Here is a 14533-nt window from a genome sequence, read left to right as displayed (position 1 = left end):
GAGAACTGAAGTGCTGCTTGCAAAGCATTTGATCAACTAAAAAGTCTATAAGGTTTTTCTTAGCAACAGGGAATATTAAGAGAAAGAAGTGCAACCAGTAGAAGGGTAAGTAGTGCAACAGTCTGAATATTTGTATTTTAATTTGGATTATTACAGAAGAAAATGGTAATTATTTTGAAGTTTCTGCTGATTCTGGGTCACATACTTACCCTACATCACTACAACTACAAACACAACTGAGAGGCTTTGAAAATGTGTTCCCATACTTTACCTAAGTATGTGTAGAATTAATGTTTAGATACTTTTGGCATTCTTCAATAAAAGGACTGCCGGGTTGGAAAAACCTGTCTACTACCCCTTCTCCCCTGCAGTCGAAACTTGGCTTTCAGTGGTGAGAGCTACTGCTCTAGTGCTAAAACTTACATTTTCTAAAAGTTTCAAGAATTTGTTTAGTGGTGAGTTAATTTTTTTTCTGTTATCTCCTACTTAGCAACTTAATGCTTACCATTCCTGAATTTCAGGGGAATGAAAAGACTGTGAAATACTGTGACTTGACTATTGAGTGGCGAAACCAAATCAGTTTAGCCTGAAACTTTACTGAAATGTTTTTTAAAAAATTAACTTTAATCTTTGACATGTGAGTGACCTGTGAGCCGTTATTCCAGCTGCCATCAGATTTTTCGATCATTATTAACTTATCTTTTATAACTATTTTAGGTAACAGGAAATTTGAAGTCATGGCTGGAAAACCGAAACTTTACTACTTTAAGGGAAGAGGCAAGATGGAGTCAGTTCGCTGGTTGTTAGCTGCAGCTGGAGTCGAGGTTTGTTTCAGTGTTTTTAAGCTGCACATTGGTAAGCTTGTCTTTGCTTGTCTTTGAGGCAGAGCACAGGTTATTAACTAAAAAAAGAAAAAGCATCCACAGACCGAGTAGTAAATGAGCATTTGCTATTTGGTATAATTAAACCACTGTTACTTTATGTACACGAAAGTATGGTTTCAAGTTACATGTCCTCTGAGCAGTGACACTGTAAACCAGTTTCTTGCTTAATGCAAGACTGCGTATACTTGATGAAGCATTTGATTACTGACCCAGGGCCATTGAGCTGAATGACGGGTGTGTTCCTGGCTTAACAAGTATTATCTGTGCCACGTTAAACCGCAGTGCATTTGCTTTTTCTAGTCTTTCTGTTTTCAGCTGCATGCTCACACACAGATTTTTATTTTATTTTTCACTTCACTGACTACATCCTCCACAATAAGCTATAGCATGGATTTTATTTTGTCTTACTTGCATCATGAAGTTCAACAAAGCCAAGTGCCAGCTCCTGCACTTTGGCCATGTGTACACATACACAGGCACGTCGCAAGAAGAGCCAGAGGCCATGAATGAATTGCAAAGAGCAAATTTTATTTTAGTTACCTCTCTACTGGGGGATCTCCAAAGCCACACCTGAGCTCCCAGGCAGAGGTGACACAGGCAGGGACGCAGGTGCTGGTCAGTTCAGCCCTGGGCCTGCTGAGCTCACCTGTATTTCAAGGCTTCAGGCAGGCGCAGCCTCTCACTCTTTCTCACAACAAAGCAGGAATCTCAGACATAGTGATAAGGTGCCTGGAGTTTCTCACAGGCCTGTGTTATCTAACTCAGAGGTTCTACTCATCAAGCACACAAGGCCAGTAAAACAATTAGTGTGATGTATGTGCTTTTTCTACAGACAGCTGCAAGTCACTTGAGTGTATTTACATTTAACTAACCTCCTCGCCAAATCTTCCGCTATATCCCCATACAGGCCACAACAGTCCCCTGCAGCGCTACAGACTGGGCACAGAGTATTTGGACAGCAGTCAGGCAGAAAGGGACCTGGGGGTATTAATTGACAGGAAGCTCAACATGAGCCAACAGTGTGCCCAGGTGGCCAAGGAGGCCAATGGTATCCTGTCCTAAATCAAAAATAGCTTGGTCAGCAGGACAAGGGAAGTGATCCTTCCCCTGTACTCTGCATTGGTGAGGCCACACCTGGAGTACTGTGTTCAGTTCTGGGCCCCTCAGTTCAGGAAAGACATTGAAGTGCTGGAGCGGGTCCAGAGAAGAACAACAAGACTGATGAAGGGACTTGAACACAAGACCTTAGGGGAGAGGCTGAGAGAGCTGGGGTTGTTTAGTCTGGAGAAGAGGAGGCTTAGAGGTGACCTCATCATTCTCTATAACTACCTGAAGGGAAGTTATAGCCAGGTGGGGATTGGTCTCTTCTCCCAGGCAGTCAGCAATAGGACAAAGGGGCATGGGCTTAAACTCTGCCAGGGGAAATTTAGGCTGGATATTAGAAAGAAATTCTTTACAGAGAGAGTGGTCAGGCATTGGAACGGCTGCCCAGGGAGGTGGTGGACTCACCATCCCTGGAGGTTTTTAAACTGAGATTGGACATGGCACTTAGTGCCATGATCCAGTAAATGGACTAGAGTTGGACCAAGGGTTGGACTTGATGATCTCTGAGGTCTTTTCCAACCCAGTTGATTCTGTCATTCTGTGATTTAGATGATGCTTAACAGGGTGAAGAGAAAAAATTGACCTACATGTCAGGGGAAGTTGGAAATCTCATGGCAGGAAGAAAAATATCTGGGTAAACCAGAGAAGCAAGACACCATTTCAAAATGCTTTTTTGAAATAATTGACTTATTCACTTGCTATCAATCTTGGCAATAAACTGATAATTCAGTTTGAGGACAGAAAGGACTAGTAGTTGCTCCGAGTGTCCTCTTTTGTATAATAGGCTGTTACACTTCATGCGGTTAGCCCTGTACTGAGACAAGGTGTGGCAGGATGCAAACCCCGCTCTCTCCCCCTCACTTCTTCATCATGGAAGGAGTAGACACATCTCCCTCTCCCTCTGCTACTTGAGGCTAGCAGCTTCTTTTGTTTGGCCCCAGAGCACCCTGGCCAGGGCCGTTAGGAGAAGGGAGTGCCAAGATGCCAGTGAGCAGCTGGGTGCCAGTGTGGGGGATGTTTGGAGGCTTCAGGAGCACACCACAGCCACGGTGGGGGTGCAGAGAAGCTTCTGGAATGCCCACAGTCAGATCTGATCAGCCAATAAAAAACAGGACTCTCGGCAGCAGCATCTCGCTCGTGCTCCAAGAGACCCGCGACAAGGGGGTCTCTTGTATTACACGTGCTTGTATTAAGCACGTGTAAAATTAACCCTTGCAGGATTGCAAGTGTATTTACTTTCCGTGCACATTTGCACGTGTACTTTCTGTGCTCAATACGAGCACGTGTATAAATTAACCCTCGCAGAATTGCGAGTGTATTTTCCTCCCGTGCTTCCACATAAGCACGTGTAATATTCCTTGCACATTTGCACGTGTATTTCTCCTCGCAGGATTGCGAGTGTATTATAAATTTACCTTCGCAGGATTGAGTGTGTACACTTTCCATACTCAATACGAGTACGTGTATCCCTTTAAAATAATCCCACACCGTGTTCAGGCACGTGTGTACTCTTCCCGGACTTGGGCGTCTGCGGCATTGTTTTGGTTGAAGCCATGTGCATGCACACTATGGACCTCCTGAATTATTAGTTGCTGCCCCTTAATAATGTTCCTCAACTGATATCCAAACCTGTTTTTAAGTCACTTTTGGAGTGCTAAAATCCTGTTTCTCACCTGTTTAATAAAAGTTGTTTTGGATTCTGTTTAAACTAACCGCAGGGTGTCCCCGTGACACAAGGAACCTGAATTTTTCAAAAAGACCACCAGTCTTTATTTGAAGGCCTTGCAGAAGACACAACAGGCTGCTTCCCTGCATAATCTTTTCCTGTGTTTTGATTCTCTCTCTTCCTTTTTTTTTTTTTTTTTTAATGCAAAAAAACCACCAACCTTGACAGGTACCAATTATTACATTTTGCCTTGGGATATTCTTTTCCCAGCTTTTTATCAGCAGAAACCTGGGTTCTGAATTTTAGACTATGTGATCAGACTCACAGTGGTTGAACATTAGCACTGCATTAGCTTGCCTAATCTTCTGGGGTTTGCCTAGTACAGCAATTCTTAATTATTAACATAAGTCACTCAGATGTTCTGAGCAAGGTTGTCTGGGGAAGGATCCTTGGGAGTCCATAGCCACGCATCTAGGGATTGGTAAGCTCAGGCATTTTCTAATCTCTGTGATCTACATTGACTGTAGACGTGGATGGCACATGCAAACACGTACATGTGGACATGTAACTTCGGTGTCTTAATCTTGAACTGAATTCCTCTATAAGCAGCACTGATTGGACTCAACCTTATTGAATATAACTGCATAATTTTGATCACAGGCAATTCTGTATCTTTTTGTTTCTCATCTAGTGCATAATTCATCTTTAGGTGTCCTAAACATGTTTCTGTACTAAACTTCCTGCTGGGCATAATACTTCCACATTTTTTTGTAAAAGCTTTGGTTTAGCTTTCTAAGAATTGGTTGCTGTCTAAGCTCCTAAATCGAAATATCCCACAGCAGAGATTTTTTCCACATACCAGAAAGCATTTTAAAGGCATCCTGCTTGGTGTTGTTGACTGTCTTACATTAAATTGCCTGTTCCATACCAAACAAACCATCCTCACTCCAGCTCCTATTGCCTGTTTTTCTGCTAGGGTTGTCTTTGGCAACTTTTGTCAAATATGACAGTCCATTGTGCCCTTGGTATTTTCTCCCTTGGAGACATATCTGGAATGAAGGGAACCATGACGTGTATTTTCTTATGATGTTTAAAAAGTTTATCTGTTCTATAAATGTGAGGAGATGCTCATTTCCTCTTCTTCCTCATTCTCTTTTATCAATTTGAAGAAGAGTTTTTGGAAACCCGAGAGCAGTATGAGAAGCTCCTGCAAGGTGAGTCCATGTGAAACCTCAAGAAAAGTGTGACCAGAGCTTGTTTAGTCTCAGAGAAGACGTGAAGAGGAGACTTTGAAGACAGTGTGGGACTTTCTTTCTCACAGCAAAGCGTGGGGTGAAACAGAACTGTGAACAGCTGCAGAGGCTGATTTTTCTTTCATATGTGAACAGATGCAGTTGAAAATTCTGTGTCTTTCCAACCTGGAGAGCTTCCCAGGCCTCTGTGTTTGTCTGCATGTCCCACTTGGTCCCACAAACTTACCTTGGGTTCCAGTAACTTGTGAAAACATATCCTAAAACTTCCTTGGATGTCTTTATTTAGCTTAAGATACTGGTTATAAGGGAGAAATTTGGGAATCTGGCATTTTCTTCAACTGTGTTTTAAATAATGAAACGGAATTTTTAAATGTATTTAGACTTGGACACTTTTTTACCTAGTTGATGTGTTTCATGTGATTTGCTCTACTGTATTTCAGTTTCAGCACAAAAGCTGCTGTACACAATCCTTGCTGTAATATCAGTTAATTTTTTTTAAAAGGAAATATGTTAATCCACAATAATTGTATTCTGCAGTTTAATTTGTCTCCACCACTGTAATTTATTTGTGTGGAAGAATCACAGTTTAATATAATGACTACCCACAGCAAGATCACCACAGAAGTAACGATCCTCTGAAGACAGCAAGAAATCTGATATGGAGTTACTAGATCTAGTAGAATAATATGTGTCTTTCCCTTTAGATGGATCCTTGCTGTTCCAGCAAGTGCCCATGGTGGAGATCGATGGGATGAAGATGGTGCAGACCAGAGCCATCCTCAACTACATAGCAGCAAAGTACAACCTCTACGGGAAGGATCTGAAGGAGAGAGCCCTGTACGGTAGCAGTACTACTCATCTTAAATTTGTTATAGTAGCTTAGATACATCTGGAATTAATTACGTACTTGCACACCCAGAGAACCACCTGTCTTCCTCAGTGACACAAAACTTGCAATGAGCCTGGCAGGCTACAGTTAGATGCAAGCCAACTGATTTGTTCCAGTTAGATTACTTTTACATAAAAATACTTGAGACGGAGATTTATTGTGCGTTAGTAAAAGATTAACACACCCTGTCACAGATATTTGGGAGGTGACTGGCGTGTAAATGTTGAACTATTTTTGTAACCAGAAAACTTTTTGGAAAGCAATGGTTAGTCTTTAAGTTTTGTCTGCAAAATAAGATGTCATTGATGTTATCTGTGATTGCACGATGTTCCCCAGCATTGTAAAAGGTGCATGGTTTAGGTCCTTGAAATTGGGGGAAGAACAGCTAAAAGCTGTTGAAAATCTTCTGGTTTCACGTGAAATTAAATCCAGATCTCGATGTTGTGTCTGTGTGAAGGAAAAAAAATGTAATTGGGATATCTCAGTCTGTAACCTTTGAATGTCCATTTCTTACTGTTTTTCAAAAGAAGGAAAACTAAAGGTCAACAAGTAAAGCATTTAACTATAATAGATACTTGACAATAAACTGCAATTAAACGGTGAAAGTGGTTGGAAGAATTGGCTGAAGTAGGTTCAGGAGGAAGTAACAAAAAGAATGCATATTCAAACAGGAGCCTCAGTCATAGGTTATCATCTGCTTTGTGTTGCTAAAAAGCCATCATTCCTGTAGCCTGCATTCCCTGTATGCCTCTTCCTTCAGATAGGATATTCCTCCATCAAGTTTTGATTTAACCTGGGGCCTATTCTTGCTCTCTTACCAGTGGATACTTGTCAGTGTGTTCTTAAGCAGTGAGAAGGGAGCATCAGTATTTCAAGGAAGGGTTGCTGTGATTTGGTCCAGGTTGAAGTACTTTGGATACCTGGGCAGTGCAGGTATGCTATGTACAGTGCAGAAATGCAGTTTTGGAAGACCAGGTAGATGCAGGTGAGAAGCTGGCGTGCATTAAGGCTTGCAGGAATAACTGATAGATTCTTACTGCACATAACATGTTTAATCACTACAGAGGCTGGTGTCTGACAACAAAAACTGCACTTAATTTTATTACACAGCAGGAACTCACATCTCTTATGACACAAAATGGTTAGAAGATTTTGTTAGACTATCTTACCAGGTATTTTATTCATATTCATGAGGACTTAATTTAAATTTGAGTCCTGTCTACAGTACAAAACCTGCTGTCAGAGCTCTGGAAAAATTGATAAAAGGGACGATCTGAAGAACTGCTGTACTAATAATTTAGCTAGATGTGGAACGTGGTAGACTTCAGGTTTCCAACCCCATTACTAAACTATATGGCACCACCTGGATTTTGGGCGAACCCTGAAGGTGGGATACATCCAGGTGACTAAGTCAGTTTGGGATGAATCTTCTTGTGGTGCTGTGTATTTCTTTGGTGATTCTGAAGTGATCTGTAACACCAAAGTTAAACTTTTTTAACCTCTGTACTATCCTGTTTCATCCTGCACAATGAGGCAAGTAAAGTCCCAACAACACTACAAATCTGAGTGAGAGTCAGACTGTGACATTTTTTTAACTGCCAAAATAATTTTCATTGGGAGGGAGTGGAAGTGGGACAGGAAATTCAACTTTTACTGTCACAACACTAATCTAAGAAAATTCTGATTATGCAGGTGCTTTCTTATTTAAGGGTTTTGTTTCCTTTGGTTTTAAGGATTGATATGTATGTTGGAGGAACTGATGACCTTATGGGCTTCATTTTGATGTTCCCATTCTTATCTGCTGAGGATAAAGAGAAACAACGTGCTTTTATAGTTCAAAAGGCGACAAGCAGATATTTCCCAGCATATGAGAAGGTATGTAGGAGCATAATTTAATTCCATTGTTCTGGAAGGATAACAATGGGATCACTGTGTATTTTACCAAAAGCAGAAGCAGCAGAAAGGTGTCAGTGCAGTACTTTAAACCAGGACATCATACTGTCTGCGGGCTGGAGAGATGAGAGGGAGGTCAGAGCCGTATGAGACAAGTTGGGGTCAGTTAATTGCAGAAAATCCTAAGTGAGATTTCATGGCCTGAGCAGCATCAACATTCAGACTGACGGGTCTAAGTTTCCCCTTTGGCTCAGAACTGTTATGATCTAATGAGTGTGTAAACATAGCTATATGCAGTTAAATTAGCAATTTCCTGTTTTAGAGGAGAAATGAAACTGTGTGACTTGCATTGCAAAAAGAATACAGTTTTAGAATAGCTAATTGTCAGCTTTATTTACCATTTCTAACTGTTTTTTTTAACCACAGTAATATACAGCTATCTTTGCTGTCTTCTAGTCCCAGTGGTCTGGCTGCTTAAGCCCTCCTGGAATTTTGGTGTTTCTCTAACCGATTCTCAGAGAGATAGGACCCAACAGGTGCTCCCAATGGAAACTAATACACACAGACAGGATGACCTGGCAGAAATAGCTGCTTTTCTCTTTTGAAGTCTAAAGGGAAGACAGTTTCCTACTTAAATAGCAGCTCTCCTATAGATGGGTGCCAGAGTTCATTCTGCCCTGGATTCCACTTGTTGTATCCTAGCCCCAGTGCTTTAGGCTGATCACCTCTCTTTTACATTCTCCATTTTCCCACTGAAGCTGTAACTACATACAGAAAAATACAAGATTTAAGAGGCTGGAAAGGAGTGAGTACCAAGGAAGTATCTAACCCTGTAGTCCAGTATATGAAGTTAGCTTGGGCATCCTTGGGAAGAATGGCTAAGAGAAACCCCAATATTGTAGATTGCCACTGTGAGGACTGCTCAATAGACATCTCGTGAAAGGATAAGTGACTGCAGGCACTGAGCCCACATCCCCCACACTCGTAGTATCCCTATAGTTGCATGGGAGAGAAAGGTGAAAAGGAGGCAGTAAGTATTGTCAAAGAATGTGTGCCTGTGCATTTGGAAAACATCAACCCCAGCTGGCTATCCACATCTTCACATGTTCACTTATGGCACTTCTAGGTTTTGAAAGACCATGGGCACGACTTCCTTGTTGGCAACAATTTTAGCTGGGCAGATGTTCAACTTCTTGAAGCCATTTTGATGGTAGAAGAGAAGAAGTCAGACGTGCTCTCAGGCTTTCCTCAGTTACAGGTACCTTACACTAACAATACACTCATGTGGCAGGTAATGTGAAAAATGATATTTCAGAGTCTGTTATGTGTAGGTGATTCTACAAAACAAGAGCATTTATCATTTCTCTTTTGCTCTAGTTTTGCTGTGCTTGCTCTAGGAAAAACCTTGTAATATGTTTCATCTAGAGAGTCTGTTATTTTCTGCAGTAAATCCTGAACAGATCTGAAGAAATCCACCCTCCTCTTCCCCCCCTCCCCCCCCCCGCCTCCTCTCACCAGTTCTGTGACACCTTTAAGCAGAAGATATTTTCTGGATCATAGGAAGTGATTTGAATAAAGTACACATTGGAAACCAGAGATAACTGTTTCTGCTTCATCCTGTATCAATACAAGACAGAGGGCTGCCTTATTATTGTTTAAAATAACAGGGTTGGGGTGAGGAGGAGTAAAATTAATCCATGGCTAAAACTATATTTCTTGTCTTGCCTTGACATACAGCTTGTTGAAGGATGTTACAGAAATCTGTAAAATTGCTTTTTCTTATGTCACTTTCTGTTCTTTAAATACCAGGTACTTGCTGTTTACCTTTTAGGCTTTTAAAGCGAGGATAAGCAGCATCCCCACAATCAAGAAATTTCTAGAGCCAGGAAGCCAGAGAAAACCTGTTCCTGATGATAAATACGTGGAGACTGTGAGGAAAGTTCTCTGCATGTATTATGACGTGAAAGCAAATTAGTGTGTCTGGCTAAAACAACAGCTGTGCTCAGCTGAAGAGAGCGATCGGATGGCAGATGTACAATTACACTGCAGACAGAAGGTGAAAAGGTGTTTCAGAGGAGTTCCAGTGAGCAGTATCTCCTGTTCTCTCATACAAAATACAGTAGTAGGCAGGTGGTTTTTGTAATGCTTTGCTACTAACCTATTCTTTTCCTTCATTCTTCTGGTAATTTTATGCAAGTGAAATGGCAGCAAGCACGTTGTCTTCCTGGAGACTCTTGAGAAGAGAGGAAAGCAAAAATAAAAGAAATGTGAGTTGCTGACTGGCAGCTTCAGCTTCTGCTTCTTCTGAAGGTTTTCTTTTGAGATCCAGATCAGATTTTTGTATAATGATTGCTTCTAATTCAGGCCTGTACTGTTTTTAATATCACTGTAGGCAAATGAAACAAGTGGCTCTGAAAGAAAGTAGGAAGGAGTTGCTTTTCTTGCCAGTTCTATTGAACACTAATGACTTTTCTGAAATGTCAGTATGGTGCCTTTTTAACTAAGCTGCACTTTTATTACTGAATTAGGAAACAAACTGACTGCCAAATGGCATTTTTATGTAACTGCTTTATCTAGAGGATCTGTTCTAATCAAATAAACTTTTTATGTAGTCATGTTGCCATGTTGTGTCATGAATGAAAGTTGGGGGTTGTAAACTTCATTTTTACTTTTCTTGGAGGATAAATTCTTTATACTTGTTATGAATGGGATGCTTGTTAAACCGTATACCTCATGAAAAGGCGTTTTCATTTGAGTTTATATACCAGCAAAGCGAGATGTGAAGGAGAGGTAATGAACCATTACACAAACGTAGTTTAATTCCTATCTAAAGTCTAGTACCTGCCAAACTCAAAATGTTATTTCTTTTCCTCTTCTTTTTTGTTTTTGTTTAAATCTATGGTTTCAGCAGATGACTTGACAGAGGAATTCCAGATTTTTTCTAATCACTTCGATAAATGGCACATATGCTTTTAAAAACTGCTCTGTAGCATGTTGTCTTGGAGTTTAATATCTGCTATGTATCATTCTGTATTAAGGATACATAAGAAAGGCTAGTGCTCAATCCCAAATGGATTTGTTTCATTCCTGTGTTAGTTACGAGTTGAGAAATAAGACGTTGCTTGACTTTGGAATGCAGTGAGTACACCCATCTGATATTTGATGAATGAGTTGCCCATTTGATGAATGAGTCTCCCCATCTTCAGCACGACTGAAGTTCTCAGCACTACAAGTACTTTTCCTTCATTGCTGGGAATACAAGGTTGATACTGACCTATGCTGGTTTATCTGTTACCTGCCTTCCTAATGTCAATTGCAATTACAGTTTAGTCCTTGGTTTAATTTCCAATTAGTTTAGTAACAAAGTTTGGAAAACCCTGTAGTTGTTGATTTTAATTCCATTGCTAAATGAACGTCTTCTGCAGAATATGAGAAAAGTTGTGGAGTAATGCTCTTCAAACAAAAGTTCCACAAGCACAGATGTAGAAGATACAGGAGGTGACTGTCTGTTAGTACTGGTTGGTGATAAGCCTAATAGCTAATGGCCATGCCTTTTGGTAAATAGGGTGGCACAGTAGGAATGAAGGTGAACAGAAGAACAGTTGATACTGAAACCTTGTCATCAACACTGTATTTGGGGACAGGGTTACTTTAGCCTAACTTGAGTGATTGTGTGGGCAGAATGCTGTTTCACCTGCGTTAGGCGCACTCTTGGAGCACATCTTTCAGTTGATTTCATCCAGAAAGAATCCAGTTTGTACACTCCAGGATCTCACTGTGACAGGAGCCAAAGCACAGTTAAAAAATTAATTTTAAAATCATACTCCTGTTCCAGACCACTAATGTAGACATACTCCATAATGCTCCGGGTCTGGCCCAACTGATAAGTCATTTCTTGGTATTTCAGTAAATCATTAATAAGAACTTGTGTTCTGTTTGGTTATTTTTTTATCATTTTGATTTGGCTTGAAATGAAGAGACCTAAATGTGTTTATATATGAGCTAGTATGCACCTATCCGTATCACAGCTATAGCCATTTTTGTTTATACTATCGTTGCAGGGCTATATGGGTTGTGGGTTAACCCTGCCTAAGGATGTAGCATTTCTTATTTGGATATGCCCACACCAGTTTGTCAGTTTATTTTCTAGCCTGTACAGAGTCTATAGACTGTTACTGTGATCTTCCAAATTCTGGGCAAACTAGGGAGGAAATCAGCTTAGATTTAAGTCTTTTCAAAAAAGACGCCCATACTAAGTATCCTTGCATTCTGGTGCAGTTCTCCAGCAGTTATTATTTAGGTCTTTAGCTGAATTTTGTAACACTTTAAGACACATCAGAGCACTTCAGTTCTGTTACCAGCCTTCAAGAAAGTAGTAAACAAAGCAGATACACAGATGTTTAATGCCATTTCTCCTGTCTCTTAGGGTTGCTGGCCCAATAGTTCCTGGCTCAAATTAGTTAAGAATGCATTATAATCTCAGGAATTGTTTCACTCTTAACTGTCCCAAAGCACTTAGTTGTTAGACAATTTTCATGTATTTTCCAAGAAGGATTTGGGTTTGTCTTCAACCCTTGCTCTGGTAAGACCTATTTATGTACAAATCAGCCTGCAGCATCATTCTGATAGCCAGGCAAAAGTTATACTTAGTAGGAGTCCACATCTTTTAAACACCTCCAGGGATGGTGACTCCACCACTTCCCTGGGCAGCCTGTTCCAATGCCTGACAACCTTTTCCTTGAACAAATTTTTCCTGATATCCAATATAAACCTTCCCTGCAACTTGAGGACATTTTCTCTTGTCCTATCACTGACTACTTGGGAGAAGAGACCAACACCCTCCATGCTACAACCTCCTTTCAGGTAGTTGTAGACAGTGATAAGGTCTCCCCTCAGGCTCCTTTTCTCCAGGCTAAACAGCCCCAGTTCTCTCAGCTGCTCCAGGCCCCTCACCAGCTTCGTGTCCCTTCTCTGAACTTTCTCCAGCACATGTGTCTTTCTTGTCGCGAGGGGCCCAAAACAGAACACAGGATTCGAGGTCGGGGCTCACCAATGCTGAGTACAGGGGGACAATCACTTCCCTCTGTGCTAGAGGTGAGAACCTGGTATGTGGCACCCAAATCCCATTTCCCACCTGCTATGCCATCCTTGTGTCTGTTCACGCTGGCTTTCAGTTTTGGTATTTTCACCTGAAATGTAGATAGCAAAGCCAAAGCAGTTATTTCTCATGGAAACAGGGTAGGAAAATCATAGTTTATTTAATCTCTGAGTATTAGCCACATACACTCAATTTCCCAAATGAATGCTGTTGCCTTAAGACACAGGGTGAGCTGTGACATAAACTGTTCATCTATTTTTATATCAAGTTATCCCTAAATAAGTTTGATACTGGCAAACTGTATTTCACAGTAATTGAGCATGGTTATCCCATGCTTCGGCTATCTTTTTGTGTCATACAGCACTGAAAATAAAAATCCGGGTTACTGTTAAATAGTGAAATAAGCCTAGAAATTTCAGTGGTAAGTCTTTAAATAGTTACTAGTACTCTAAATATGACCCAGAAAGATCCATAATTGTCTCAGTGTTTTAAAGTGTCTCACCATTGTATTTGGGTAGAATGCCCCAATAATTCTAAGACAGCAGCCTGAATAGGTGGCTGTCATAGAAATGATGAGGCTACCACATGGTATAGTCAAATCAGCAAACTGAAACACAGCCTCTGCCTTGGATGGCGATTTTCAGACACCTGGACCTTTAAGATGGGTAGTGGCAGCTCCATAGCTGATTTCGTCTCTAATTGGGTATGGCTGGAAACTCCCCTAAGCTACGAGTTCAAACCCTCCGGGAACGTGCCTGTGCTGGGGGGAGGTTGAGTTAAGCTCAGGAGGTAAGTCCTGACTTACGAATTCCTTTTACTTCAAGTGTTTGAGTGGCTGTTTATAGTGAAGCTGCTTCCAAATTTATTAGGGCATCTGTTGGGGTAATGTAAGTTCTCTGCTTTCTTTAGTTCATGTGCCAGGTGGACTACGCACGGCTCGGTATTTACTCACCAGCCGTAAGCTGCAGGAGAGAGAACGCAAGAGAAAGAGGTCTTTTTAACCAGGAAATGCATCCTGTGGTGCTGTTCGGAGCTGAGCAGGCGGCGGGAAACTGCTGGGGGGAGGGATGTGTCAAGGTTTAAGGCAAGGCAGCAATAAACCGTGTCAGACGCTCCCTGTTATCCCCTCATTTCCCGCCACCCCTTCCTTTAGATCGGAAAGATGATTGGAAAGATAAGAGGAAAGGAAGAGAGACTTAGACTTCAAGTTGGAGAGTTTTAAAGGCTTTTATTAATGCTGCTAATAAGTAGAGAATATACATACAAGATATACAAAACCAATCTTGAGTGCTGGATGTGGAGCTGGCGTCACTCCGGCAGCAGAGCTGGGTGTGCGGAAATGGCGGCTCCGGCAGCTGCAGCTCAGGGCCCGGCAGTCACGGGCGGGACTGCACAGCAAACCCGAACCTGGGTGCGGGGGCGTACAGAAAAGTGCAGCCACCTAGAACACCTGAGCTGAAAGAAAAAATCACTAAAAGAGAACCGGTCTTGTTTTTAACAAAACCAGGACGGTGTGGGAAGGCAAAGATAGCTGGGAGAACACAGTGCAGCCTCCAGCACCTTGCCAGTTTCTTCTGGGTTGAGCAGGAAGGGTGGGTGGGCTCTGGTCCCAGCACTTCGCGCTGGATGTGGGTAATGCTGTCTACTCTCTTCAACAATTCCTACATCACTAAGAAGCATCCCCAGGGGGGTGCAGGACAGGCGTGTCATTAAGGCTCACTAGGAAATGGGATGAAAATAGGGAGC

At 41.5% G+C, this 14533-nt stretch overlaps 2 protein-coding genes and 1 long non-coding RNA gene across 5 annotated transcripts in view; 2 read left to right on the top strand and 1 right to left on the bottom strand.

Moving 5' to 3' along the window:
- Positions 1 to 680: 680 nt before the first annotated feature.
- On the top strand, positions 681 to 9674 carry LOC308039612 (glutathione S-transferase 3-like). Of its 2 annotated transcripts, XM_080343050.1 has the most exons (6): positions 681 to 834; positions 4827 to 4868; positions 5612 to 5744; positions 7530 to 7671; positions 8816 to 8947; positions 9521 to 9674. In XM_080343050.1, the coding sequence occupies exons 1-6, from the start codon at positions 738 to 740 to the stop codon at positions 9662 to 9664; spliced, it is 690 nt and encodes a 229-aa protein (XP_080199176.1). In that variant the 5' UTR covers positions 681 to 737; the 3' UTR covers positions 9665 to 9674. The 2 variants fall into 2 exon arrangements, with proteins under 2 accessions (XP_080199176.1, XP_080199175.1); XM_080343049.1 differs by lacking the exon at positions 4827 to 4868 and having other exon boundaries at positions 827 to 855.
- A 167-nt stretch (positions 9675 to 9841) lies between these two features.
- Positions 9842 to 14533, top strand: part of LOC308039609 (glutathione S-transferase 3-like) — a 14896-nt gene continuing 10204 nt past the window's right edge. The window contains exon 1 of one of the 2 annotated variants that reach the window (XM_080343042.1): positions 9842 to 9956. In XM_080343042.1, coding sequence (XP_080199168.1) covers positions 9955 to 9956 — 2 coding nt within the window. In that variant the 5' untranslated portion in view covers positions 9842 to 9954. Of the gene's footprint in view, positions 9957 to 13477; positions 13577 to 14533 lie in introns of those variants that run through there. The other variant, XM_080343043.1, reaches the window with a different exon arrangement.
- On the bottom strand, positions 11366 to 14260 carry LOC308039613. Its single transcript, XR_013922033.1, has 4 exons — positions 14052 to 14260; positions 13740 to 13842; positions 12824 to 12878; positions 11366 to 11464 (listed from the first exon to the last, which is right to left on the bottom strand). It is a non-coding gene; the product is annotated as an uncharacterized lncRNA (long non-coding RNA).

This window comes from Nesoenas mayeri, assembly GCF_963082525.1.
Source record: "Nesoenas mayeri genome assembly, chromosome: 3".
In the NCBI taxonomy this organism is placed as follows: domain Eukaryota; kingdom Metazoa; phylum Chordata; class Aves; order Columbiformes; family Columbidae; genus Nesoenas; species Nesoenas mayeri.
Note: the sequence above shows the minus strand (reverse complement) of the source record. Positions and strands in the feature narration are given on the sequence as shown.

Excerpts from the sequence above, each read along its gene's own strand:
- LOC308039612 (XM_080343050.1), top strand. The coding sequence starts at position 738 with ATGGCTGGAAAACCGAAACTTTACTACTTTAAGGGAAGAGGCAAGATG. Across the intron at positions 4,869-5,611 it reads GTATGAGAAGCTCCTGCAAG|ATGGATCCTTGCTGTTCCAG; the intron begins GTGAGTCCATGT and ends CTTTCCCTTTAG. Across the intron at positions 8,948-9,520 it reads CAGGCTTTCCTCAGTTACAG|GCTTTTAAAGCGAGGATAAG; the intron begins GTACCTTACACT and ends TTTACCTTTTAG.